The following is a 26,840-nucleotide window of genomic DNA, read 5'->3' as shown; positions in this document are numbered from 1 at the left end:
CATGCTGGAATTTCCTGCTCTGGCTTCACTGGAGTCTGGAGAGTTTCGTCCAAAACTCCACCGTTGCTCCAGGATGAAGGTGTGGTTCCTCCTGCTCTGCATTTTCGGTGCGACCTGGAGGTCGGATGCCCGCTCTCGAACGTACGTACCTTTGTCTCCTCGGCCTGTCGCTCAGGCTTCTTCTTTAGAAGTCAAGTTGCCAACATAGAGCTATTTGACAAAGGCCACACGGGGACATGGTTGAGGTAACAGGAGTGAGAGGTCCTGCTTGCACTGCTCTACCCTCAGTCTTGGCTGTCTCCTGGTCAGCCTGGTCCCGAGAGCGAGTGTTTCAAGGGTCGGGCGCTTCCTGAGAGTTGAGGGCCAGGGTTCATCACTGGAGCCGGTGCTGTCTACGAGGACCATAAGTCTGTCTTGGATGTCTTTGTTCTACTGCTACTGCTGGTTCCCTTCACAATCACCGTCATTAGAATCCTCATCCACTTGAAGGCATTTGGAGGGACGTTGATGTGAGGGGTCCCACCTTCTGGCAGACCCTCACACTGACTCCCTGGACTCCTGCAGGTACCTGATCACGGCGCCTCATTTGCTGCGGCTGGATGCCGTGGAGTCGGTGGTGGTGCGGCTCTTTGGTTTCTCTGAAGATGTGCAGGTATTCATCTTCATAAAGACTTCCATGGCTTTGGACCACATGGTTCTGTCCCGGGATGTGGTGACCCTCGGCCAACACAACCAGCACCAGGCTGCCGCCAGAATCCGGGTAAGGCAAGCAATGTTTAACTCAGAGAAATGCCGTGCTGAGGATGACACTTCCTGGACCTCAGCTCCTGCCCAGTCAGCTGTCCCCGGACGTGAGGCACGTGATCCTTCACGTCCAATCAGCAGAGATCAACCAGCACGTGCCGCTTGCTGTCAGTCGCACCAATGGCTTCCTCTTCCTCCAGACAGACAAACCACTGTACACACCGCATCAGAGTGGTGAGTCCTCGCCCGCTGTTCCGCGGGTGATTGGCTGCCACCGTCATGTGACCTGTGCTGTCCCGCAGTCCGAGTGCGAGCGTTCTCTCTGAACCAGGAGCTCCGGCCCGCTAATCGCAGCGTCTCCCTCACCTTCAAGGTGAGCGCTGACCCAGGTCCAGTCATACGCAGCAGCTAATACTTCTCCTCACGCAGGACCCCGACCACCAGACTGTTGACGTGGTCCAGCTGATCGACGCCAACACCGGAATCCTTAGTCTTGAAGACCCTTTCAAGATCCCCATCAACCCCAAGTGTGTGTGTGTGTGAGAACCTATAGCCTATTGAGGTCCAATTTTGTGGAAAACACCTCCTTGCGGAGTCTTGTGGGGACCAGTTCTTGGAAATACACCCCCTTGTGGGGACCTTTTGCCAGACCCCACAAGGTCAAGCCTTAATTTCAAATTGAAATTTCAAAATACCTGGACCATTACAACTGGGTTCCAGTTTGAAAGGGTATGGCCATGAGAGGTCCCCACAAGGACAGAGCCAAAAACGTGTGCGTGTGAGTGAGAGACTTGGGCGGGTGTAACCGACTGTGTGTGCAGGTTGGGGATGTGGAGCGTGGAGGCGCTCTACTCGGGGGACTTCAACACGCTAGCAAGGACCGACTTTGAAGTGAAGGAATATGGTGAGGAGCCAGTGACATCAGGTCTTCTCACTTGCAGGACTGGAACTTGTAAGGTTTGGTTCTGCTCAGTTCTGCCCAGTTTAGCCATCCGGATCGAGCCGGACGTCCACTTCATCAGCTCCAGCAACTTTCGGCGCTTCAGCTTCAGAGTGACGGCCAGGTGAGTTTGGCAGGTCAGGTGACCTGAAGGAGGGCTGACGTCACGTGTCACAGGTATCTTCACGGCGCACCAGTGTCCAACGCTGGAGTGGTCCTGCACTTCGGATACGTCGGCGACACGGCTGAGCCGGTCATTGACCCCACCTCCGCCATGAGACAGCGAGTGAGTGCAGCACCTGTCGCACCACAAGGCCATAGCTCAACCCTGTGTGTGTGTGTGTTTGTAGCTCCAGTCCTCTGGGGACCTTGCCATGAGTGTCAACATCGAAAACCTTCTGCAGATGAATCTTGACAGTCTTCTGGAGAAACATCTTTACATCGGAGTCCTGGTGCAGGAGGACACAGGTGACACTCACACACACACGCGCGCAGGTGAGTGTGTGACACTCTGCCCCGCCCTCAGGTGGCATCTCTCAGGAGTCAAAGTTGACTTCTGTGAAGTTCGTCAAGTCTCCATATCGACTCAGTCTAGTGTCCACGTCTAACTTCATCAAACCCGGCCTGTCCTACGGGATCCAGGTGAGCTCCAGCCCAACCCCAGCGTCTCGGCCCCTCTTCCGTCTTCAGCGTGTGTTCTCCATCCTTCACTCAGGTGTTGGTGAAGGACCACAGGGACCGGCCAGTGAGCCGGGTGCCGGTCCGCTTGTCGCAGCGGCAGCTGTTCCGGGCGTCGGGGGGGAGTGAGGAGATGATGTGCACCTCCGGCAGCAGAAGCCAATCCGACGGCATCGCCGTGTTCACCTGCAACACCATGGCCGATGCCATCAGGGCCACCCTGGAGGTTTGGTGACTTCCACTGTCAACTTGTCTCTAGTAGCTTCACCCTCTCTTTTGCTGGCTAGTTTGAGACGGCTGACCAGGCCCTCCCGCCTGACAATCAAGCCCACCTGAGCCTGAAGCCGGTGGCCTACCACTCACCGAACCAGCGCTACCTGCTCATTGACCCACCAATACCGGGCACCCTGCTGGTTGGCCAGCAGGCCCATATCCAAGTCTACTGGTCCATGCCAGTCCTGGTGCCTGTCCATGACCTGGGCTACCTGGTGAGTGGCCGCACACCAAAGAGGGAAGTCCAGAACCATTCCTGAGAGCCTGTGCCTGCAGGTGCTCTCCCGGGGAACCGTGGTCCACTTTGGCACGAAGGAATTCGTCTCCAGCCCGGACCACAAACTCACCCTCAGCTTCCCGGTGACGGCGGCCATGGTGCCGTCGGTCCGCCTGCTGGTCTACCTCATGGCGGACGCGGAGAGGACACCCGAGCTGGTAACAGACTCCATCTGGCTGCGTGTTCAAGACAAGTGCGTCAACGGTCTCCAGGTACAGAACCACAGCATGACCTGAGTCTGAGTGACGGACCTGGCCTCAACCACTCTGTGTGTTTGTGTGTTCCTGTGCTTGTATCTTGAACCAGTATGAGGTTTTAACCTCCGAGTGAGGACATTTGGGCCAGTCCTTGTGAGGGTTTGAGGATTAAAACATCAAAATGACTGGGTCATTATAATTGGGCTTCAGTGTGGCTTCAGACAGGGTTATGGTAATGAGGGGTCCCCACATGGAATGAGATACAAACCAGTGTGTGTGTGCAGACGGAACTCTCAATCCAGCAAATGGACTACAAACCGAAGGCAGTGCTGCAGCTGGACATCAGGGCCACTCAGAGGGGTCTGGTTGCCCTGTCAGCCGTGGACACGGGGCTACTCAGTCTGAGGCCCAACTACAAAGACCCGGTCTCCATGGTAACAGCAGCACCATCCTCCCACCATCAGGCGTCACATGACCTCACACCCATGACATGACTGGCAGATTCTTCAGCACATTGACAAAAGTGACATGGGCTGTGGCGGCGGTGGAGGCCGAGATGCTGCGGATGTCTTCCAACTGGCCGGTCTGACCTTCATCACCAATGCCAACTCCAGGCCGTCTACCAGTGGTGGGTGTGTAGGTACCTTGTACAGCTTTAGTTGTGGGGACCTTTTGCTTTCGTGGGAACATTTTTGGACAGGTCCCCACAAGGTTAAGGCTCGGTTAGAGGATGAAGACGTCCAAAAACCGGGGTCATTATCATAGGGTTTCAGTTTGGTTAAGGCGAGCCATGTGTTTTGGATGGTTAGGTTAAGGGGGAGAGGCTGGGGAAAGGGTTATGGCCATGGGAGGTCCCCACAAGGGTAGAGGAACAAACGTGTGTGTGTGTGTGAGTAGCACCTAAGAATGTGACATGTTGTGTGTGAACAGATAGTGGGTGTAAAGCAGCGACCCGGCGCCGAAGGTCTCCAACCCCAGAACAGATCAAGGACAAAGGTCAAACACACCCTTGTCTGTGTTGATGCACTCATAAGCGTATTTACAGTCTGTGTGTGTGTGTAGTCATGTCATTTATGAACCCTGACATGCAAGATTGCTGTGAGAAGGGCATGGAACAGGTGCCCAAGTCCACCAGCTGCCATGGATTAGCCCATAAGGTGACACAGCACACTCTTTGTCGCCTGGTCTTCCAGCATTGCTGCGAGTTCTACCAGGGCACCCTGGACCAGCACCTGGCCCGACTCGGTGAGCACGTCACACCACCACCAACACAGTGGTATATACAGAGAGAATGTCACATGACTGTGAGCCGGCGGACCAGTGCGGCCAGAACCTTCGACCATGACACCGACTCTGTGGCAGTTGTATTCGTTCAAGGTTGCTCATACCTCTGACCTCACACACTATCTGTCAGGAGAGCAGCAGAGAGGTCTCTCCAGCAGGTCCAGTGAGTCACAATAACAGTAAGTCTGAGAGACGCTCTGGCTGTGGGAGTGTCACCAAGGTTCAGGTCATGTTAGGCACTTGTGAGGTCACATCTGTCAATCATGCAGGCTCCTCGCCTGAGCTGGACCTGCACATCGAGGAGGTCATGATAACAAACTGATCAGAAGCAAATATCTCTCCGGCAGACGAGCAATATATGGACTTGGCCTCGCCTCCTTCTCTGGTTCGGAGTTATTTCCCTGAGAGCTGGCTGTGGGAGGTCCATCAAATGAGGTGACCCACTTTCTGATCCAGGACCAGTTCGCCCTGTCTGCGTCTGAACGCCTGTGAGTATGTGTCTTCAGGTCCGGCCAACTGTCCATCACACAGACACTTCCGGACTCACTCACCACCTGGCAGGTCCGAGCCGTCGGCATGTTCAGCACAGGTGAGTCCTCCTTCTTTCCTCTTCTCAAATTTAGACTTCTGCATGTAGGTCATGTCAGCCAACGCATCTTGCCATGTCTCATGCTTTGGTTGGCGAGTGACTGCCTGTGATAAATGTCCTCCATGGCAACGTGAAGAGACCATGGCAGGTGTTGCAGCGCCGAGCACCAGCTCTGTCGTCTCATCGCAACGGTCACAAAAGACCTGAGCCATTAATTTGAAAAATAAATGCAAACGAGACATGAACCAGCAACCTTGTGACATGTGGGGATGTGTGTTAGCTGCTATACTGCCGCAAAGTCAGGTGACCAGCTGTTGAGGTGAGCCTTACATATTTGGAGCACATGGCTTGTTGCAGCGCAGTAAAACAATGTGGCTCTTAGCCTCTGACGGGTTGACCACCCCTGCTCTAGAAGGAATGAGTTGGAAACACACTCAACAAAGCAGCCATGCAAAAACAATATTTGAGGAAAGCCTATTTTTTCAAATCGAATCAATTGAGAGCTTGAGGCAGATGTACACCATTGGTAGATGCTAATCTCTCTTAGCCACACAGTGCTAAATAAAACAGTGCTGCTCAGTATGGCTCCTGTGAGGTAGTCAAAGGTTCCATGAATCACCAGTTTCTTCTGGCCCTGAGCATGTGTGCGTCTGGCAGGTATGTGCGTAGCGGACCCAGTCCAGGTCTCGACTCGGCTCGACATCAGCGTGGTTGTCCCACTGCCCTACCAGGTGGTCAGAGGGGAACAGCTGGAGCTACAGGGTTCAGTATACAACCAGATGGGGAAGACTGTGAGGGTAAGACATTTTCCATCCGCCTCTGCTATTCATTCTGAAACTGCAGGTGCCATCTTGTTTTCAGTTGCGCGTGGTTCTGTCAGTTGGCGCTGCCATCTGCTTGCACGGGTCACAGTCAGTTGCAGGAGGGGCGGGGCTTCACGCCTCAGCCTCCGACTGGCATTCGGTTCCAGAAGGGGGCGTGGCCCGGGTGTCCTTCACCCTGCTGGCTCTGGAGGCCGGTGAACACGCCCTGACGTTCACTCTACAGACTCACAGCGGTGCGGCTGATGTCATCGTCAAGAAGCTGCGTGTGGTGGTACGTAGCTGCTTGCTTATCCTCTCGCTGAGCGGCTGACCAGCACGGCGCTGTCGTTGTAGCCGGAGGGCGTGAAGCAAGAGTACTTCTACGGAGGCCGTCTGGACCCACAAGGCGTTTTCGGTGAGCCCGCCACCATCTGGATGCGGTTCCTCAGCAGAGGTGTGACATGTGTGTCTGCAGGCTCTGAGAAGAGGACGGTGCTTCTGAAGAACAAGGTGCCGGCTGGCATGGTTCCCCACACCGAGGTCCAGAGGATGTTGACCATTAAAGGTACGGTGACCGTCCGTGGCCGTGACTGGCAGCAACACCTGTCCATGTGTCGCAGGAGAACTGCTGGGCGACACCCTGTCCATCCTGCTGGACCCAGAGGGAGTTCGGCAGCTGGTCACCTTGCCTGGTGGGTCAGCAGAGGCGGAGCTTGCTAGGCTCCTCCCACTGGTACAGGTGTACCGGTACCTGGAGTCCACTGGGAGCTGGGGGTTGCTGGGGAGTGACATCACAAAGAACGCTGCTGACGCCCGCCGGCAAATCCGTGAAGGTGAGAGTGCACGTGTGTGTGTGTGTGTGTGTAGAACTAGTCATGTGACCGTGACCTGCAGGTCTGGTCAGCATCAGCTCCTTCAGACGAGGAGACTCCAGCTACAGCATGTGGAGGAGGAGAGAGGGCAGCACCTGGTGAGGGACACCACACACACACACAAACACGCACACACGCACACAGCTCACCAGCACTGCCTCGAGTGGACAGGCTGACGGCGGAGGTGGTCCGTGCCATGACGGCAGCAGACCCATTGGTGTCAGTGGACCACCAGACCCTGTCAGACTCTGTGGCCTGGCTGATCCGGGCCCGGCAACAGGTCGACGGGTCCTTTACCGAGAAGTCCACCTACAGGCCAAATCGTGCGATGGTGAGGCACATGCCGACATCCTACTCATCCACACTGTGTGACATTGTCCTGTGATTGGCTGCAGGCGGAAGGGGCGGGGCCTCTGGAGAGATCTGTTTACCTTACCTCCTTTGTTCTAGTGGCTCTGATCCACTCGACCCGCATCAGAGACCCAGTCCTGCAGCTGCAGGTGAGTAGTTTTCATCTTCATCATCATCAGAACTGTCTTCACCCACCCCCACGCCGCCCCCAGTTCCATGACAACAGCATCAGGTCAGCCGTCAACTACGTCTCCCAGCATGCCGCGGGTGTGAGGAGTGTGCATGTGCGTGCAGCGGCCACCTATGCTCTGACCCTGCATGACCACAACAGTGTCATCAGCAGCCAGCTGATCTCCAGCTTGGAGACGGTGGCACGGCAGAAAGGTGGGGTGGGGCAGGTGGGGTGGGAGTGAGCTGGAGTGACAAGTGTGTGTGTGCAGGTAGCCCCCCCGAGTACAGGTACTGGCAGGAGTCAGGCGCCACGGCGGAATGGATCCAACCGGACCAGTCGAGCGCTCTGACGGTGGAGACGACAGCGTATGTCCTGATGGCTGTTCTGCTGAAGGTGCTGCTCCTCTGCCTGTCGTTTCTATAGCAACCAAAACACTGACTGACATCACTGCCGCACCAGGGCATGATCCCGTACGCCAAACCCATCCTGAACTGGCTGACCCAAGACCACCACTACGGAGAGGGCTTCTACTCTGTTCAAGTACACTCAGGGACCCCCTCACTCCCTCTGTCACTCTCTCACACCCACTCCCTCCCCAGGACTCGGTGATCACTCTTGAAGCCATCTCCCAGTACAGTCGGCTCGTCCGTCACGTCGACCTTGACCAGGACATCACCGTCCGCTACAGCAGGAAAGGCTCGCTGGGTCAGGTCCAGCTCACAGCCAGCCGACCGGTTGCCACACCGATCCAGGTGGGTGACACCAGCAGGTCCTCTTGACTGAGACAGACAAAGAGTGAGACTGGGCTTGTGCTGCTGTGCAGGTGACTCAGGATGATGACATCCAAGTCATGACGGGTTATGGAAGGGGCGTGTCCAACGTCAAGGTGGGTGGAGTGCAAGGGATGATGAAGATGATAGCGGTGATGACGACGCTGATGATGTTTCCAGATGAAGACCGTGTTCTATCAGATGGCACTACCGTCGCACAACTGTCACTTCGACCTGACGACGGACATGACGCAAGTCCCGGGTGAGAGAGATGGTGTGTGTGTGTGTGTTCCTGTGTGCGAGTCACATGACTGTGTCTCTCTGCAGGGATTGCTCCACACCTGGTTGTGTGTGTTCGGTAAGTGTGTTTGCTGATGTGGATTTGCCATCAATACTGAGGTGATGTCATCGGCTCACAGATACAAGCCGCCGGTCAACGAGGTCGCCAGCAGTTCTGGTCTGACCGTGATGAAGATCCAGCTGCCCACCGGTGTGGACCCCCACCTGGAGGACCTGAGAGAGGTGACATGACGGAGTGGACCAGGGTTGGGTTCCATTGGCTGGTTCTGAGCCGCATGTGTTTTCCTGTTTTCAGTACCGGGACTACTCCAGTCTGAGACAGACGGAGCCACTCCTGTCGCACTTTGAGCTTCAGGGGAACACTCTGACCCTCCAGATGGAGTCGGTGAGTGATGTCACATCCACTTCCTGTTGCTCACTCGCAACTTCCTGTCTGTTGTAGGTTCCGTCCGCCAATTTTTCCTGCTTTGCCTTTCGATTCCGGACCAGTTTCATGGTACGCGGTGCCCGTGAGCCACTCATCAGTGTGTTTGAGCCCCAGAACAAAGGTCAGTGGGTCAACTGGGTTTGGTGGGGGTGTCAGGACACATCGGCCCCAGTGGCACTCACCTGTCTCGCTGTTCCCACGGCCCAGTAGCAGGTGACCGTTTTGGTGACTAGCTGAAGTGATCTATCCAGCGAAGCCGCTTTCCTTCGCTAGCTACTCTCGATCAAAAACGTTTGGAGAATCCTGCTGGGTTGCCATGGAAACACGGAGACAGGCATGTGCATGCTGACGGTGCAGATGTCCTGAAGTGGGCGGTACTCGCTGCAGCTGTGGCTACATTCTTAGGATGTTGACAGGAAGCCTGTGCAGCAGCCACTTCTCACTACAGCAGAAGAAGCTGCAGCGACTCTGTGTGGACGGTGACTGTCAGTGTATGACGGGTAGGTGGCGCTCACAAGGCACTCTTGCAGTTTCAGTCCTGCTGTGGTTCCAGTTGTCGTTGTTTACAGTCTCGTGCGCCACGTTCAGAGGGAAGAACCACCCTCAGGTGACTCTGGAGCAGAGGAGGACCCAAACCTGTCGGCCTTCCGTCAAGTATGGTGAGACAGTCTCTGGACCTGATCATGGTCCTGGTCCACATGTACCCTGGTCTCAATCCAACATGACCCTGGTCCCGGCCCCTTCCAGACCCCGGTCACAGTCCTGATCCCAGTGTTGGTCTCGAGCCTGGTCTTAGCTCATCTTGACCATGGTCTTGGGCAATTCTGGCCCTGGTCTGACTTAGTACATCCTGATTCTGGTTCCTGTTCTAACCATCGTCCAAGTCCATCCTGACCCTGGTCTTGGTCCATCTTGAACCCAGTCCCAGTACAGTACCTGTCCTGAATCTGGTGTCTGCAGCCTATAGGGTGAAGGTGAGCGCCAGAAGAGCAGAGGGTGACTTTGAGATCTTCACGGCCTCTGTATCTGAGGTTCTGAGGACCCATGGAGGTGAAGCTGGTTCTAATGCTCGCTGCTACAGTCAGTGACCTTGACCTCTGTCATCCCTCTCGTGTGGCTCCTCAGAATTTGAAGCAGTGCGACCGGGTGCTGAAGTGGATCTGATCAAGAAGGTCACTTGCAGCTCAGTGGACATCCAGAACCACCAGCAGTACTTGGTGACAGGCTCCAATGGGTCGAAGCTCCAGAACCAAGTCGGGTCAGTGTCTCTTCCTGGTCGTAGTTCTGGCCGTACCGCCGACTGACACAATCTTGTCTACAGGTACCGACTGGTCCTGGACTCTGAGGCGGTGCTGGAGGAATGGCCTGAGGACTCGCAATCCATCCTGGACGACCTGGCTCTGGATCTGCAACTGGACAGCTGCTACTGATCCGGAACCTAGGGGGGACCGACCTGGACAATGATCGACCAACAGAACCAGGCCCTTGACGAAGATATGCTGATGTGAATAAACTGCTCAGTTGATCTGACCATGTCCGTACGTGAGCAAAAATGATCACATGACGAAAACCTGTGCTCACCCTGGGAACAGCATTGTTTTTATTATCATTCCAATTCTAAGAAACATGAAACTCACGATACGGTGGTCATGTTGGACATGAAGGTCCTGGGTGGGGCTCATGGTCCTGCAGTAGCCCTTCTCTCCCAGGCCTAGAAAACAATGTGATGTTGGTGGTTTGCCGAATCCAGACACGTGTTGTTTACAGGAGAGCAGGCAGCTGGATGTTCTCACCCTCCTTTTCTGGATCACAGTCCCGTGCTCCAGCAGCAGCGACGGAGCTCGCCTGAGTGATGAAGTCCGTCTCAACAGAGGACTCAGGAGGACCATCTAGCGGGGGGCAGACAGGTGTGTTGGCCTGAGCAAGACAGTAGAGAGTGCTGCTGTTTACCTGAGCACGCTCGGAACACACGGACAGTGACTGCCTGAACGAGGTCCGTTTGCCGGCAGACAGGTTGACCTCTGACCCGGCCCTCTTCACCTCCGTTCTCCTGGTCAGTTCTAGTTTCTGGACACTCCGCCCCACTTGAGCCGTACCCCCCCCTGAAACACGTTTGCGGAGAGTGAGTGAACATGCTGGAATCACTGACGTGGTGTGATGTCACTTCCTGCCACAGATGGTGATGTCACCCACCAGAGAGGACGGCATTACTGTAGGTCGCACAATCAGCGGTGGAACCACAGCGGGCCGGACCAGAATCCTGGAGAAGAAATTTGCACGATTGAGCGACCCGCTCCACCCAGTTGACTGATAGGATTGAAGTCGTCATGTGACCTGGCAGGCGTTGTAGTAGACGGGCAGGTCTTGGCCTGGTCTGCTCTGAAGGTCCTGGTCTTCAGGTAGTCCACTGAGGAGACAGGTGTCACTGACCCGCAGGAAACAGGAGCGGGGAGGTTACGTACCGGGGTGTCACGTCATCGGCGCCCTCCAATAGCCGCTGAAGCCATCTTTGCATCTGTTCTGGACTGGCTGCCTGATAGGCACATGATCAGAAGTCAGCGCCAAGTCCCGCCCTCCGGCTCCACCCGCCTCACCTCCAGCACGGCCACCGTGTCGCCGAGAGTGCTCAGCGTGATCCTGTAGGGCCGCTTGTTGTCAGGCCCGGCTGTGATGTGGCAGCCTCGGAGCTGGATGGTGTACTGAGCCCGACCCGCCTCCTCACCAACAGCGGTGGCATACATGCTGAGTCGGCCCGGCTCAACCCGACACCGCAGGCTCTGCCACTGATAGCTCATCAGCACGTTCAGCACATCCGGGCCATCTGGGTCCAAATTCTTTTGGCAGTGCGGTCCACTGTGAGAGGAGAACCGGTCCTCCTCAGAGTCACTCTGGAGTGAACCGGACTAAAGTCACATAGGCCCAATTGTTAAATTTCCAAAACACCACATCCGACGTGAAGGACGGGAACTGACCCGGCTAGAGGTGGACGCGGTCCCAGAACCCGCGTCGGCACCAGCACTGACCTCCTGCAGGACCTGTACACACGCACACACACAAACAGTGTGCATAAGTGAAACGTGTTTGAGTTTGTCTGGTTTAACTGGTTTAGCTATACTGGTGGGGAGTGCACAAAACGGTGGTCAGGCCAGCAACGTTGTCTGGTTTGGAAACTGGCACTGAGGAAAAGACAGGAGGCAGAGCTGGAGGTAGCAGACATGAAGATGCTGAGGTTCTCTCTGGGAGTGAGCAGGATGGATAGGATCAGGAAGCAGTAGATCAGAGGGACAGCACATGTCAGGTGTTTAGGAGACAAAGTCAGACTGAGATGGTTTGGACATGTACAGAGGAGACAGAGCCAGTACATTGGTAGGAAGATGTTGAGGTTGGAACTGCCAGGCAGAAGGTGGAGAGGAAGGCCAAAGAGGAGGTTTATGGAGGTGGTGAAGGAGGACATGAGGTTTGTAGGTTTGAGAGAAGAGGAAGCAGAGGACAGGGTGAGATGGAGGAGGATGATCCGCTGTGGCGACTCCTGAAGGGAGAAGCCCAAAGAGAATGAAGAAGGAGGAGGAGGAGAAGAAGGAGGAGGAGAAGGAGGAGAAAGAGAAGAAGGAGGAGGAGAAGATGTTGAGGTTGGAACTGCCAGGCAGAAGGTGGAAGGAGAGGACAGGGTGAGATGGAGGAGGATGATCCGCTGTGGTGACCCCTGAAGGGAGAAGCAGCACTAATTCTTGGAAACACCTATCAACCAGTTTAAGCCTCCATAAATCATCAGAACTGGGTCACAATAATTGGGTTTCAGTTTGGTTCAGAGTCCTGGTTAAGGTTAGCCAAGTGATTTGGATAGTTAGGTTTAGGGGGAGAGGCTGGAGAAAGGGAGAGAGGCCCCCACAGGGATGGAGAGACGAACGTGTGTATGCATACCCTTCTCCACTCCTCTGCCTGCTGGAAGCTGCTGAAGCCCAGCACCAGGATCTGGACTGGTGGGCCGCTCAGGGTCAGTTTGAGCTGCTGCGGGATCTTTTTGTTGGTGCTGGACTTGAGAACGAGACGACAGCCGCGCAGGTTCAACTCCAGCTGAGGGAGGAGGTCGCGGGCGCACCTGTAACACTGGCACACACCACAGAGTCATCTCTCTCTCTCTCTGGCTGGCCCTCTCTCGCCCGCTCACCCACCAGCAGCATGTCTCTCTGGATGAGGAACCACTCTTTGCTCCACTGCAGCCACCTCCTCCTCCACAGGTACGCACACAGACGCCACTCAGCAAGCGGGCGCAGACAGGGCTGTGACGCCCTCCAGCAAATGTAGTGAGCTCGGTCCTTCACCTGCTCCTCTTCCTCCTCTTCCTCTCCGTATGACTCATACACGCTGCACTCGGCTTGGGCGCCCTCAGCGGTCGTGATAGCGTGACCGACGTACGGTTCTGCCTCCTCATAAGTGTCCTCCTCATCTTCCCCCGCTGGTTCTGACCCAGTCTGACCCGGAAGTGGGAAGAAAAGTGAGGGCAAGAAAGGTGACAAGCTTCTGGTCACACCAACTCCCTACATACCTGAGTCTCTCTGTTCCCGACCCGGTCCCAGGCTGGTTCCATCAGGAACTCACCTGCACACAGTCAGAGGTCACATGACCCAAATCCAGAGCTGGACCCCACAGAGAGGAAGGCTGGAGCCAGAAAGATCACCTGCAGCAGCTGGAGAGGTCAGCTGGTTGGTAGGAGACGATGACGGACAGCTCATCACCATGTACTCAGCGTCCTCGACTGAAACTAGAACAAGTGTGAGCAGATATGTGGTAAGTTACATGAAGTTGGACCTGCACCCGGCCTACCTGCCGGCTGGTGATGTGGGATCTGACTCAGAAGTTCCCACAGAGACTTCCTCTGGGCCTGAGCGATGTTACTCAAGTTCTCATGGTCCAGGAGGCGCAGGAACGAGTGGAGGTCCCGGATCAGTCTGGACAGAACTGGACTCAGAGCTGAGGGCAGAGACTCAGCAGTCAGCAACAAGTGGTTCAAGCCTTCATTCCAGGGAGCAGTTTTAACTCAGAGAACCATCACATCCCTCTGTGGGAATATCACTGTACTGCAGAAAAAGAGGGCCGAGTTGCTGATATATGGCAAATCTTGTCGCCGCTGACCTGGCAGGGTTCATGGCTGTGTGCAGGTCAAGCAGCCGAGAGTCTGCAGCACCACCCAGAGGACAGGTTCAATGGGCTTGTGCGTGCTGTTAGATGGTGCTCAGTCAGAAGCCATGTGTCTTGGAGTAGCGGTGTGGACCATTGGAGTCGGTGTTGCCCGAGATAGTGAAAGACCGGACTGTACCCTGGGTCAACAAGCTCATGGTGAGGGGACGACCGTCACCTGACCCTGTTTGTAGACCTGCTGTAATCACATCACCTGTCGAGAGTCGAGGTGTTTCTGTCCTCCTCATCTGGATGAAGAGGTATCCTGGACTCACCTGCTGTGTGGCACCAGCTTTGGCCTCATTCACACAGTATATTTTGAACAGGGGACGGCTGAACCACAGACACTCGCCTACACGACTCAGAACCTCTCACCCACTCCGTAACTCAGAACTCCTGCCGTCACCAGAGTGTGTTCTTGGACCTGCAAAGAATCATGGGATTGATGACGCTCCTCTTCGGGGTTTCAGGGAGCGGTTCCCGTGGCTCACTATTGTCTTGGAGGACGGAGAAGTGAACATGCTACAACGGCTCCATGGACTGAGTTTGCATTTGAAGGAGGAGCAGAGGCTGCAGGTGATCTGAACTCAGAATCTGACTGGGATGTTGCCATGCACTGATGCACTGCTTTTGGCAGGTACATCCTCAGAACCGTGAGAACTTATTGTGGCAAACCCAAGTCACGTGAAGAATATAAGTATATCCCCATAGAGGAATAACAAATAAAAGATTTCTTTCTTTGAAATTAAAGCGTAGTATGACTGGAGTACTAGGGTTGCACCTCTGCGCCCCCTACTGTCCACTGCAGACCTCTAAATATTAAGGCAGGGAGAAGACGGCTCAGCTGCAGAGAAAAGGTCCCCCGCCCTGGGCACACTGGGGAGGATGAGGAGGCCGCGCTTCATCTCGGACCCGACACATGTGGACCCATGTTGGGGGCCGAGGAAAGCCACGCAATCACGGTCCGCAGAGAACACTAGGAAGATGCCCCGAGGTCACGTGATTGCCCTGGTTGTTCCAACTGGGCTGCCAGAGCATGAGGCTGCCTCCTGCTGGCAGACAACCTCACGATTCCACATGTGACAGACGTGAAAACGAGCGCCCCCTGGATGTCTGAGGCAGGACTCCTTCTGGGTTGTTGGCACCAATGGGCCGGCCTCATAGGCGTCCCAGAAGAAGCCGCTCTTATCGGGCCGATGCTAATGACCACCAGCGGAAGCTCTTCTCCCCACCCTCCCTTATCTCCCCCATCGCTTCCTGCCGTCCCCCTCACTCCCCCCGGCAACAACGTTGAAGGTTTGAATTCCAGACCAAAAATCCAGGGGACTACAGAGATGAATACAGAACATCAACAGGCAATACTACTACACCCTGTACTACAGAACCATCTGCTATTACATGAACTAGTGATGACATTATCAACAGAGACTGTGATGGAACCAGCCATACTACTGCAACTGAATTGCTGAGCTCCCTACAGTGACAAATAAGTGGAATAGGAACTTTACCTCTCGGAGTATCCATCGCTCCAGAACGGCAGCAGAATAAGAGTGTGAGTGAGAGAGAGGAGTGTGAGATAGAGAGGCTGTGAATGAGAGTGAGAGACGAGTGGGAGAGAGGGCTGAGAGAGAGAGGCTTGAGTGAGAGAGAAAGAGAGAGAGAAGAGTGTGCGTCTGGTTGATCCTCACTTGTGGGGACCAATTCTTGACAAAACACCCTCTTATAAGGACCTTATGCCAATGTGGGGTCAGCCAAGTGGACCCCACAAATCCAAAGTTAGTCATATGTTTTAGATGGTTAGGTTTAGGTAGAGAAGCTGGGGAAATACAAACATGTATGAGTGAGAAAGAGTGGGGGAGGAGTATGAGTGAGAGAAAGAGAGCAAGTCAGAGTTTCTGCACATGGTGCTCTCACTGTGTTTACTACTACTTCACTCCCTGCCATCTTCACCCCGGCTCCCACCACGACACTCGCGGCAACACCGTGTTTCCATCCCTGGGATTTCAAGCCAACAACCCCCTGAGCAGCCAAATTAAAGAACAAAGCGAGGCATCATGAGTGAACCTCAGAGGGCCTTCACGCATACAAAGATGACCCCTAGATGGCGCCAATAACACACACTTGACGTTGGGTCAAACGTTTTTACTGTGCGACGTCTGAACTGACAAAAGAATGAGAAAAGTTCCATCAACAAAGACTCTGCTGTGACATCACAGGTCACGAGGTCGTTCTGCTCTTGCTGGCAGGCTCCTGCTCGTACTCGATCTCCACGAAGGCTCGCTTCCTCCTCGCCGCCACACCATTTGCGGGGGATTTGCCCTTTGACCTGGGAGCCTTGGCCTTCTGAGCTCCATCGTCTTCATCACTGGACTCTTCGTCACTACTGGTCTGGAGTCGGTTCATGTCCTGCAGATCCAAGATGTCAGTTGTCATCTTCTCCCAGGTGATGGTGATGAAGATCAGGAGCCACCCACCTCAAAGTCGCTCAGGTCGCTCTCCTCCAGTTCCTCTTCTGCGACGAACTCTCTGGCGCCCACATCCTGCATAACCAAGAGGAAGTGATGTCATGAGGCAACTTGGGAGGCACCAGAGCGTCTGTCAGTGTTCGATCGAAGATGCGAGACGGGGAGGGACGAGGAGCGGGCCAGACATTTGTAGCTCTGAAGGAGTGACGGACCTAGACAGGACCCGAGGCCCGCAGATCACATGACCGATCAGACCAGCCATAAACCTTTCAGGAAGTTCTGTTGACTTGCTGCATGAAGCAGAACACCGAAGCAGGAATAGGACGTGGGACTGACACTGATGATTGTATGTTGTGTTTTGTCAAGGCCGGCTTGCTGTGGTTCTGGTTGAATCATGGGGTGAGGAGTTCAGCAACACCCTGAACAAACCCCTTTGATGCCGTCACTACCCAAGGCCCGACACAGAGGTCCTCGACATCTCATGATGTCTTCCACACAAGACACGCCTCAGAACAAGAGTGTTTTCCACTCGAAGGGTGGAATCGTTTGGCACTCACCTCTTCCTCTTCCTCCTCCTCCTCCTCCTCCTCCTCCTCCTCCTCTCCCTCCTCTCCCTCCTCTGACTCGCTCTCCTCGTCCTGCTGATCCAGCGCTCGGTCAAAGGCATGCACAGGGAAGTTGTAGATGTCGCCGTACTGTAATACACACACAGACGTCACACATGCACACAGCAGCTGGCGCTGGAGCAGTTGCCAAGGCGACCTACCGTCCCCTGCTTCAGGCGCTCCAGCAGCTCCTTCTCAATGGCATTGTCCAGCTGAGCGGCGATCAGAGCTTTCTCCTGCAGACACAGGTGGTCAGTGATGGGGTCAGGGTAGTGGGGGGTTAGTCAACAGACCTCCTTCCTCTTCTCACGCTGCTCCACCTTCCGGCTGAGCGGCACCAGCTTCCTTCTGAGGACAGGAGAGCGCGTCAGTGGGACGGCCGGACCCGGATCACTCCAAAGACTCACCTTCTCTTTAGCACCAGCTTGCGCATGCGGATCAGGTACTGGGTGATTTTGGTGAACCTTTGCTTGCATTTGTGCCGCAGGAACCGAGGCCAGTAGATGAGGTTCTGGTCGATCTGGTCCAGAGCTGTCTCATAGTTCTTGCTGAGCTTCACCTGCAACACACCGGCATGACCACATGCATCAATCTCACCACTGTCAGCTCCAGCGGGCGGCGCTCACCTTCTCCCACAGGCGTTCAGGAAATGCTGCCCTCTCGATGACCTTCATGTACAGGAAGCATTGACCTGCGGGCACAGAGCCATCAGTCATGTATCGCCCCACCTCTGAGCGGCCAGGGCCCGCCCCATGCATTACCCTTCTCTTCTCTGATGGTGGCGTACTGGCTGTTGGCGAGCGGGCAGGATGTGCGGTTACACTGACCCGTGATGTTGAACTCGTTTCGACAAAAGTTCTGCGTCTTCGTCCTGAAACATGACACCATCGCCTCCGTGAGCCACGTGACTCATTACACACATGACACACAAACCTGCTGGCCACATCCAGTCCCAGAACTCACTTGACTTTGAAGGAGCAGAACTGTTTGTTTCCAATGATGTCCCAGATCACCTGCGGATACACACCCTCCGTGTTACAACAGGCTCCAGCTCCAGATGCCCCTTTCTCTCCTCTCACCCGAAACCTAACCATCCATACACATGTCTAACCTGAACCAGACCTCCGAACCAAACTTGCGCCCAATTATAACAAACTACTTTTACTCAGGTTTTAACCGTCTAAGCCTTGCGAGGACAGGCCAAAATGTCCTCACAAGAATAGCTCTGCCTCACGGTGCTTCGCTTAGACATTAAATAGGAGAGGTAGTAGAAGTTTATGTTAATCGCGCACACACAACTACGACTCCTTTCATCAACTTGATTAACTACTGTCTGTTGGCTAGGAAAAGGCTTCTCACAGCAACTCATGGAATTAGCATGTAGCGTGGGCTATAACCACCAGTACTCACGTCGTCGTGCTGCATCTTGACTTTAACTGTATTCTATCTTGATCGTCGTCCACCATACAAAGGTAATATATAGAGAAAAAACTAAAGACGTCTCTCTTCACAGCCGCATGGACGAGACACGTGCCGCCATCTTTGTTTGTAGGAACGAGATCTCAGAGGTAGTGATCAAGTATCGCGAGACAATGGAATTTCAACATTGCACTTGCGGATTCGATCCCCCGGTCGGACCGGTGACTTTTCTGCGTTTGCATGTCCTGCCCATGTGCGCGTGAGTTTTCTCCGGGTACTACAGTTTCCTCCCACAGGCCACAGGCATGCTCACCAGGTGAAATGGACGCCCTAAAACGTCTTGTGCGCGCGTGTGATTTGTAAATGACTTCCGGCATGTGTCGCGTGGCCTCATGGACGAATAGTCCTGGGCTCGTCTGCAGAGATCAGTATGGTAAATCCGTTTCAACGATGATCCCATGCAGTTTCCTTGGTGTTTTCATGTTGACAGAAATGTTCAGACGGTTTAAGGCACAGAACGTAACAAGGAATCGGCTGAGCCTTTCACGGAGAACCGTGATATAACCAATCATCATGTGAATGAACTGGAAAGATCATAACTGGTGAGCGCGTGCGTCTTGGTTAGTAACTCGAGCACAGCAGCTTCTCTGACGGTGCCCACCGATGAAGCGCAGGCAAACTGTCCGTGACACCATAACACTCAACCGCTTGGCTGTGAAATTCGAGGTCGACGTTGAACTTCAGCTGCAGAAAGAGGAAACATGCGAGCACAGCTCGCGGTGCATTGTGGGAAACAGGTCTGGGGAAGGACAGACGCCTTGTGGACAGCATCACACCTGCACGCCCACAAGTTGGTGATTAGATTAGATGGTCTTCATGCTTCCCTCAACAGTGAAGCTTTAATCGAGTTTCAGTGAGGTCAGGTCAGAGTGTGTGGAGGCGATACCATGACCAGCCAGCAGGAGGCTCCTCCCAGCATCAGCTCTCAGCTCTCTTCACTGAGTGAGTCCTACTATAGACATGAACACGACTTGGTCTTCAGTTTCAGTAAGGTCACTAGTCCCGGTCAAGTCTCTAGTCCCTGGTGATATCTCTAGCCCTGGTCAGATCTATGGTCCCGGTCACGTCTCTAGTCACGGTCACTTCTTTAGTTCTTGTCAGGTCTTTGCTCCTAGTCACATCGCTAATCCCAGTCACGTGTCTAGTCCAAGTCAGGTCTCTAGTCCTGGTCAGATCTATGGTCCCGGTCACATCTCTAGTCCCAGATCACATCTGTAGTCATGGACACTTCTTTAGTTCTTGTCAGGTCTTTGGTCCTGGTCACGTCTCTAGCCACAGCCAGGTCTCTTGTTTGAGGAAACATATCTAGTCCTGATGAGGTCTGTGTTCCCAGTCACATCTCTGGTCCCTGGTCATATCTCTAGTAAGGGTCGCGTCTGAAGTCCCAGTCAGCTCTCTTATCCCAGGTCTCTTGTTATGGTTGGGTCGCTTGTCGTCTTGGAGAAAGCTTGTTTCATTGTCCTCCATGTAATACATATTTGCAGGAGAGAGAATGCTGAATCAGGTCTCAGTCGAGTCGCAAGTGAGTCTCATGACATGGTCATGTACAGTACCTGGTTGAGTCTCATCAAGTCCTAGCTGGGACTAAACTGTTTGATAGGTGAGTCAGGAATGAAAACAGGAGAAGGTCTTTATTTACAACACAAAATCAGTACTGACCTCAACAAATCAACAAACTCTGATTTGGTCTGAGAGCATCATCATGTTGGTGAGGAAATAAAATGTACCAGGGGTTAGCTGGTGGTGGCTAACACTAGCCAGCGGCGGTTCTGATGTCAGGAGTCATGTCTGTGGTGAGAGACGTTGGTGTCAGGTGACCACACAAAGGCTCCATGTCATTGCGACCTGGTGAGCTGCAGCACAGTCTCTCATCAGGTCCAGGTCGTGTCAAGGGACCAGAGCCCGTCTTAGGCGGTCTTGACCAGGTCGTACACATAGATGTGGAAGTCGTCCTGGAACTTGATGAAGTAGACGGAAGGTTTCGCTGCCACCTGGTGGATCACTACGCCACAGCGCTTCCCGCCGCCCTCGATGGCATACTCGACCTGCTTCCCCACCAGGCTGTCCACCACCTCTCCAGGCTCCCGCTCCACAGCGCCATCACCTGGACACAAACACACTCAGCAGGAGAACCACACGATGGCGAAACTACGACTGCTATTTTATCCCGACCTCACATATTTGAGGCTAAGGCCGATACCGATTTTTGCTGTTTTTTTCTTTTCACAGCTAAATCACACACAAGTCACATTCACAGCAAAATAAATAAAAAATACAAAACTATTTGATATAAGCTTTTAAAATTTTTCTTCTTTTTTTTTTAACTTTTGCCTTTTTAATGAACAAAGGACAAGGGCTGAACATACACGTACACATTCATTGTATCTATGTGGTCATATGAAACATTAAGAACATTCACGATAATTACATCACAAAAACAATATCAAATCCCATCCAGCGATCACTGTCACTGCTGCACTATTTAACAATTCCATCGTTCACTTTAGGTGTTGTGAGAGAAGCTGCAGCCATGCAGGAGAGGCTTTGTGGTTAGTTAGGAGCATCAGCTTCATCGGGCTGGACTCGATCGCACCAACTGTGACCGCTCTGACTCTGAGTGTGGGAGGAGCACCGGCACATTTGACACCCGTTTTCCTCCCTGAGAGTCAAGCGAGGAATTCAAGTTGAAATGACCAAATGATTTAGGAGGAACTTGAGAAAGGCGCATGTCCCGGCCATGAGCCCTACAAGCGCGTGTGGGTCAAGGACTGAAATGGAGAAAAGACAGTGGAGAAAAACTAACCTTAAAAGAAAATATCACGAGTCAGCTGGTCTTAGTCGACTTATATCGTCTCGATATAGAGAGGTATGAATTTTTGTCCATATCGTTCAACCTTAGAACAGACTGAACCGACAATGTAAAGTTCGCTCCTCATATGTTACAATACAAAATGTTGGCTTATAACCTGACAGTCTGCCCCCAATTTCATCGACAACACACACAGAGAATCTGGGGCCCAGCTTGGATTTTAGCTGCTGAAAACTCTGGCATTCGACAACAGAACTCAGCTGCTCCTCCAAGACAATAAACCCCATTAGCATTGGTTTCACCCGAGGTTCGCTCCGGTTAGCTTTTGCTGTAGCAGGTACTGCAGGCGTCTCTGCAGCATCACAACAGGTAGGGTGGTTTTCCAGAGAAACACCCACTTTGTTCCGTCATTTTTACACTGTGATGTAAAAAACTATAACAGCATCACTCCTTACGTAGGGCAAAAGAACACGTTCCAGAGTGTCAGGGTGACCGTGTCAAGAATTCATGAAAAAATAAACTTTTCTCATTGAATCTCCATGAGTCACATGGGCCACCTGTTACGGCTTCAACACGGCATCTGACACACCATTATTTGGGATCCCATGAGAATGCTTTTCCAGTCACAATGCAGCGCCACAGGACCTCAAGCTCCTCCTCAGGCCACGCACGCTGGCCGCCAAACGCTCCTCTGACTCGCAGTATCAAACATGTAAACACAAAGGCGGAGCAATCCCTTTCAGCCAGAGTTTTGATGCCTTCACTTGGGAGGTTTTTGGATCCTCCTGTGTGTCATGTGGTTGTTGAAAGCCAAACTAACCGGCCTTGTTATTTTAACATTTTGAGCTAGCTGACTGTAAAATGCCCTACACTTCAAAGAAGTTTCCATGAGTCTGATCTTGCTGAGATGTGGACAACACGTTTGACTACATGTGGTTTTATGAAGGTGAAGCTTGTGCTCATGATCATTATTGCCAGGGGTTCCCTTTTCTTCTAGCTTGAACACCAGCCCCCAGCAAAATGTTGACCCGAGCCCTTCTTTCTGGACTGGGTTTCGCGTTGATCTAGAGTGCAGTGCATGACTCTGAGGCTCAGCTGCGGTGGGATAAGTGCACGCACCTGACTCCTCCATGATCCGCAGGTCTCCCTCCTTGTAGTCGTCCAGCAGCTGGTACATGTACAAAACTGGGTCTTTTTCGTAGGTGATGTAGAACCAGGACGTCATGATGGGAGCCCTGGCCAGAACCATGCCCCGCCACTCCTCTTTTGGGCCCTCCTCTGTCTCGAACATGTGCTCCACCGCCTTCCCGATCATCGAGTCAGCCAGCAACGAGTCAGAGACACGAGCCGGTGCTGAGGAGAGGCCAGTCATGAAGAGAGAGAGAGAGAGAGAGTGTGTGTGTGTGTGTGTGCGTGCGTGCGTGTATGTATGTGAGTGCGCGCCCTCACCAACTCTGTCCGGCAGAACCTGGAGTCCGATCACTCGCGGGTCGTTGAGCAGCTCCAGTCCGTAGATGCAGTCGAAGCCATCGTACTTGATGAGGTAGAGGTCCGGGTTGACTGGGACCTGTTCCAGGACTGTCCCATTCCACTGGGATGACTTGCCTGCACACACACGGCCCAGATGAAGGGCAGGTTGGGGTTCTGCTGGCACAACAGCCTGACCTACTTCCTTCCTTCCAGATGTGCTGGATCCTGAAGCCCACCAGGTTCCGATGAGAGGGTCCAAGCGGCTGACTGGGACCAGCCCGATGCTTCCTATAGAGTCCAGACGTCAGAGAGCAGATGAGGAGTGACTGTGAGGGGGACAGACTCACTTGTGAGGGTTCTTTTTCTTCATCAAGTTCACCGACACGCCCGGCGGTCCTGGAACACAGCAGCAGCTTTACTCCAGGCTCTGACTGTTGCCGTGGCAACAGGCTCACCTGTGTCCTCGCTGTGCGCTGTGTTGCTCTTGAATGGAGTCTTCATCCTTCCAGCAGCAGGGGGCAGGAGAGGGCAAAAGCAGGATGGGGGCTGAACCTACAGAGGTGGAGGGGGAGTGAAGGTCGGGGGAGGGGAGGAGGCGAGGCGGAGGAGGAGCCGCAGGAGCACAGGGCCTCAGGTCAATCTTCATCCACACGGGAACCAGCTGATGGAGTCTTCGCTGTGTTGCCATGGAAACAGAAAAAACGCTTGAGTGAACCTCTCGACTGCCGAACGCCAGCGGTACTCATGATAGTCACAGTATTCACAGTCCGCACTACAGTCAGAGTACTCACAGTACTCACATCACCAACAGTACGTCAGACTGATTTTTGAGATCCAAATTGCCATGGCGATGTAATGGAATGCGATTTTTGGTTCGCAAAGGCCCAGATTTGGAAAACAAAAGCGTGATACCAGTTGCAAATTTGTAGCAAAAAATTGCAAAAGTTAATAAAAGTAAATAATAGGAAAACAAAGAAAACACCCAAACACTCCCAACACCCTGGTCATCATGAAATCAAAATACAGTGGTACCTCGGTTCTCGACCACAATCCCTTCCAGACGGCCGTTCGAGAAGCGATTTGTTCGGAATCTGAATCGATTTTTCCCATTACAGTTGAATGTAGAGTGTCTGCTGCAGGTGCGCTGTTCGTCTATGTGTGTGGCCGCTGCATGTGGGAGGGGTTGCCGAGTGAGTGACATCTCTCCAGAAGTGAAGAGGTGCCCGGTGCGTGTCCAGCTCTGAATGTGCGCTTCTGTGCAGTTTGGCTGTGACAAAGTCATAAAGCAAGTAGCACTCTGTCCCACACTCGCCTCATCCCTGTCCGAGCTCCAGCCCACAACAGGACATCAAACCCTGGAGTGAGAGCGAGCACCTCCCCTGTGACACTCTACCACGGTCCAGTGCGGAGACAGGAAAGGTTTTACACCTCAACATGAAGAAAAAACAGCCAGTAAATGTAGCAAACAGGACATGTCGGCATACAGAGTTATACACAATAACAAAGTGCGTCGTGGGTCAGCTGATCGGTCCGCGCACGTTTTTTCCGGCTTTTTTCGGGGGCGTTCGAGTTCTGGATTTACGTTCAAAATCAGAAGCAAAAAAATATCAAAATTTTTGTTCGAAGTCCGGGGCGTACGAAAACTGAACTGTACCTAAAAAGATTAACAGGCCACCTGAATTGGGGTGACGAGTGATCCAAATTACCGTGAGGAGACAACAGTTTGTACGTTTCCTAAAGTGGTACAAGAGTTTAGCTGTGAGAGAGGGTGGAAAAAAATGAAAGATGAGGAGTGCGAATTTGGTGGTGCTACACAGACCCAGTCTTGTGAGTGTAACATCCCCCACTGACCTTAGTTTTACAGTAGTGACTCTCATGAAATATAAAGTTCATTGCACAAACTCCGATGCAAGGGCATCCTTCAGTCCCTGTGCCTCTTTGTCAATCAAGAAGTGATAGAAAAACAGAGGGGAAGGTTTTGCCTTTCACCAAATTGGTGACAGTAAAAATGCTGGTTTTTAACCATGAGAAGTAAATCAGTCTGCAATCCAGTCTGCAGACCAACCCCTTACATGTCCGGACGGACCGCGTAACTAGAGTTGCACGAATCGTGGGTTCCAGCCGGACATACGAATGACTTCAGTCATTATTTCTTTCATTTATTTCTTTCAGGATTTTTCTGCAAATAACACAGCAAAACCATCACATTCATCTCCACCTCCATGATGTGTTATGTGTTATCCCTCTGTTTCCACTTTGTTTAAATGCATTCGATCATGTGAGAGTTCATTTAAGCCGTGGCTGTGCGCCACACTGTGGCAGAAACCCTGGATTGGTGGGCTGATTTTCGTGACTAGAACTGTTCTTTTTCATTCATAGTCCGTCCATTTCTACCCAGTCGCTTGGCTATCAAAACACTGCTGTGTTCATGTCATGAGTGAGACATGTGACTACAAGGCGCTTTGTCATTGGCTGAGCAATGTGGATACTCAGAAAGTAGGGGCTTGCAGCAGTGTAAAACTCACACAGGAAAGTAGCATTTGTCATTCAAATCCTGTCGGTTTGTAAATTAAATATGAATAGAATTCAATTTTAAATTCAATAAGACACAGGTGAACGATTTGTCATGCAGGCTATTCCAGACCAAACAAAGCTAATTGCCTTATCCAAAATATTTGGGCAAAAATAAGGGTGGTGTTTGAAATAGAAACTGAGGCAAAGTTGTCATTTCAACAACATACATCCTTCCATACAGCCAACGTGGGAGCATCTCTGAAAATCAGCCTTCATTTTACGTACAGGAGGAGAAAAGTTAGCATCCAAGATCTGATGGTAACCACATGTGGCATTGGTGCCGAGATACTTAGACCCTGCAGTGGTAACATTCCAAAGCAAAATGGCTTGATGGAGATGCAAACTGAGCTAATGGGACACGAGTGATTCACAAGCGAACTCAACTTTGTTGTGATTCTATGAAATTTAAATTTTAATGTTTTGACAGCCCTCATATTTCAGCCCTAACTAACAGTAAACAACACCAACTGTCACAACATCAACACTCAAGGTACCCACGGCTACAGTATACATTGTACTCACTCAGTGCTCACAACACCAACAACCACAGTACTAACAGTACTCACAGTCACAGTAATAACCAAGTACTCAGAACACCAATAGTCACGGTACACACATTACTACTACTACTACTACTACTACTGACTACAGCCATAGTACAACCAATCGGTGCTAATAGCCACAGTACATAGTTTCGCAGTATTAACAGTACTAAGACACACACCACAGACAGTCGTCACAGTACACACAGTACTGACAATACACAAGACACTCAAAGTCACAGTACTGACAGTACCCACAGTACTCACAATACACACGGTACTCGAAGTCACAGTACTGACACTGCACTCACATTACACACGCTAGTCACAGCACTCACAACACCAACCGTCACGGTACTCGCATTACTAACAGTCACAGAACCAAACGACTACAGTCATAGTGCAGACTGTCAGTACCAACAGTCGCAGTACTAGACACTGTCGCAGCACTCATAGTCACAGTACTAAGAGTCACAATGCAGATCGTCCTCCCAGCGCCAACAGCCGCAGTCGCATGCGTGTTTACAAGAAGTGGCGTGCAGCAGCGAACAAAGGGAGCGCAGTGTTCCGGACCAAACCCGGGCCGAAACCAGACGCTTGAATGGAGTCGAAGCGGTTGGACGCAGGCAGGAACAAGGCGTCCTACGAGAAACGGTTCGGTCACTCACCGACTCGCAGGTTTCAGTCTGCGGAGGAATTCCGAACCAGCACCGCGTCCCGAACCATCCGCGCTTCCCTCGCAGAAGACCGTCAAGCTCGCAGTGTTGTTAAGAGGCCAGCGCGGAAGTACGTTCTATACATTACACAATAAAAGCGCCAAGAGTTTCACGACATTGGGCCACCAGCATCTGCTTGCAGACCCGCGTCAGATATTTAGCTGTAGCGTCTTCATCGATTCACAAAGAGCGATATTATTAAACTGACATCTGGCAGTTTACTTTTACTGGCAGAAATCTCTCTTTTCATTCCTTCCACGGAACTTTCGCGCGCATACTGCGGTTCTCTTTCATTCGTTTCGGTCCTTTTGACCCAGATCTCGGC

At 52.7% G+C, this 26,840-nt stretch overlaps 4 protein-coding genes and 1 non-coding gene across 9 annotated transcripts; 1 reads left to right on the top strand and 4 right to left on the bottom strand.

Moving 5' to 3' along the window:
- c5 (complement component 5) lies at positions 1-10,207 on the top strand. Its single transcript, XM_053871506.1, has 42 exons — positions 1-141; positions 565-760; positions 825-978; positions 1,047-1,117; positions 1,174-1,271; positions 1,566-1,648; positions 1,718-1,808; positions 1,862-1,970; positions 2,035-2,152; positions 2,211-2,326; positions 2,400-2,588; positions 2,650-2,850; positions 2,912-3,124; positions 3,394-3,543; positions 3,611-3,737; positions 4,040-4,105; positions 4,172-4,354; positions 4,741-4,828; positions 4,900-4,982; positions 5,640-5,779; positions 5,844-6,077; positions 6,140-6,200; positions 6,261-6,350; positions 6,406-6,618; positions 6,680-6,755; positions 6,829-6,988; positions 7,053-7,157; positions 7,221-7,392; positions 7,449-7,573; positions 7,640-7,720; positions 7,780-7,932; positions 8,004-8,066; positions 8,131-8,212; positions 8,278-8,308; positions 8,370-8,472; positions 8,546-8,635; positions 8,693-8,798; positions 9,094-9,177; positions 9,247-9,336; positions 9,638-9,727; positions 9,803-9,935; positions 9,999-10,207. Exons 1-42 carry the CDS (start codon positions 2-4, stop codon positions 10,105-10,107), a joined length of 5,067 nt encoding a protein of 1,688 aa, XP_053727481.1. The 5' UTR covers position 1; the 3' UTR covers positions 10,108-10,207.
- Positions 10,208-10,259: 52 nt separating this feature from the next.
- On the bottom strand, positions 10,260-15,437 carry si:dkey-220o5.5 (actin filament-associated protein 1). 4 transcript variants are annotated; one of them, XM_053871507.1, is made up of 14 exons: positions 15,364-15,437; positions 13,502-13,648; positions 13,356-13,439; positions 13,224-13,276; positions 12,850-13,149; positions 12,599-12,784; positions 11,650-11,712; positions 11,272-11,580; positions 11,140-11,210; positions 11,012-11,084; positions 10,871-10,937; positions 10,628-10,779; positions 10,471-10,566; positions 10,260-10,388 (listed from the first exon to the last, which is right to left on the bottom strand). In XM_053871507.1, exons 1-14 carry the CDS (start codon positions 15,377-15,379, stop codon positions 10,356-10,358), a joined length of 1,650 nt encoding a protein of 549 aa, XP_053727482.1. In that variant the 5' UTR covers positions 15,380-15,437; the 3' UTR covers positions 10,260-10,355. The 4 variants fall into 4 exon arrangements, with proteins under 4 accessions (XP_053727482.1, XP_053727484.1, XP_053727485.1 ...); XM_053871509.1 differs by having other exon boundaries at positions 11,272-11,565; XM_053871510.1 differs by having other exon boundaries at positions 13,000-13,149.
- A 551-nt stretch (positions 15,438-15,988) lies between these two features.
- On the bottom strand, positions 15,989-18,918 carry mak16 (MAK16 homolog (S. cerevisiae)). The gene is made up of 10 exons (XM_053871144.1): positions 18,336-18,918; positions 17,889-17,938; positions 17,687-17,796; positions 17,552-17,616; positions 17,333-17,484; positions 17,219-17,273; positions 17,087-17,161; positions 16,878-17,015; positions 16,330-16,395; positions 15,989-16,261 (listed from the first exon to the last, which is right to left on the bottom strand). Exons 1-10 carry the CDS (start codon positions 18,348-18,350, stop codon positions 16,073-16,075), a joined length of 915 nt encoding a protein of 304 aa, XP_053727119.1. The 5' UTR covers positions 18,351-18,918; the 3' UTR covers positions 15,989-16,072.
- On the bottom strand, positions 18,839-18,938 carry LOC128763158 (small nucleolar RNA U13). The gene has a single exon (XR_008415635.1). It is a non-coding gene; the product is annotated as a small nucleolar RNA U13 (small nucleolar RNA).
- Positions 18,939-20,016: 1,078 nt separating this feature from the next.
- Positions 20,017-26,598, bottom strand: LOC128762361 (spindlin-1-like). 2 transcript variants are annotated; one of them, XM_053870568.1, is made up of 7 exons: positions 26,468-26,598; positions 23,139-23,359; positions 23,031-23,079; positions 22,883-22,971; positions 22,663-22,818; positions 22,333-22,566; positions 20,017-20,508 (listed from the first exon to the last, which is right to left on the bottom strand). In XM_053870568.1, the coding sequence occupies exons 2-7, from the start codon at positions 23,182-23,184 to the stop codon at positions 20,312-20,314; spliced, it is 771 nt and encodes a 256-aa protein (XP_053726543.1). In that variant the 5' UTR covers positions 23,185-23,359; positions 26,468-26,598; the 3' UTR covers positions 20,017-20,311. The 2 variants fall into 2 exon arrangements, with proteins under 2 accessions (XP_053726543.1, XP_053726544.1); XM_053870569.1 differs by lacking the exon at positions 26,468-26,598 and adding an exon at positions 23,716-26,416.
- Between the last annotated feature and the right edge of the window lie 242 nt (positions 26,599-26,840).

Source organism: Synchiropus splendidus, chromosome 7, assembly GCF_027744825.2.
Source record: "Synchiropus splendidus isolate RoL2022-P1 chromosome 7, RoL_Sspl_1.0, whole genome shotgun sequence".
NCBI lineage: Eukaryota > Metazoa > Chordata > Actinopteri > Syngnathiformes > Callionymidae > Synchiropus > Synchiropus splendidus.
The sequence above is the reverse complement of the archived record's forward strand: the minus strand, read 5'-3'. Positions and strand labels throughout refer to the sequence as shown.

Coding starts and splice junctions, on each gene's coding strand:
- mak16 (XM_053871144.1), bottom strand. Junction 17,485..17,551: donor CTGAACGCCTGTGGGAGAAG/GTGAGCGCCGCC, acceptor GGTGTGTTGCAG/GTGAAGCTCAGCAAGAACTA. Junction 17,162..17,218: donor AGCGTGAGAAGAGGAAGGAG/GTCTGTTGACTA, acceptor CTGTGTCTGCAG/GAGAAAGCTCTGATCGCCGC.
- si:dkey-220o5.5 (XM_053871507.1), bottom strand. Junction 13,150..13,223: donor TCGGGAACAGAGAGACTCAG/GTATGTAGGGAG, acceptor CTTCCGGGTCAG/ACTGGGTCAGAACCAGCGGG. Junction 10,389..10,470: donor CTGTGATCCAGAAAAGGAGG/GTGAGAACATCC, acceptor ATTGTTTTCTAG/GCCTGGGAGAGAAGGGCTAC.
- LOC128762361 (XM_053870568.1), bottom strand. CDS start 23,184: ATGAAGACTCCATTCAAGAGCAACACAGCGCACAGCGAGGACACAG. Junction 22,567..22,662: donor GGTTCTGCCGGACAGAGTTG/GTGAGGGCGCGC, acceptor GCCTCTCCTCAG/CACCGGCTCGTGTCTCTGAC. Junction 20,509..22,332: donor GCGGATCATGGAGGAGTCAG/GTGCGTGCACTT, acceptor GTTTGTGTCCAG/GTGATGGCGCTGTGGAGCGG.
- c5 (XM_053871506.1), top strand. CDS start 2: ATGCTGGAATTTCCTGCTCTGGCTTCACTGGAGTCTGGAGAGTTTCGT. Junction 1,272..1,565: donor AAGATCCCCATCAACCCCAA/GTGTGTGTGTGT, acceptor CTGTGTGTGCAG/GTTGGGGATGTGGAGCGTGG. Junction 8,067..8,130: donor GGGGCGTGTCCAACGTCAAG/GTGGGTGGAGTG, acceptor TGATGTTTCCAG/ATGAAGACCGTGTTCTATCA.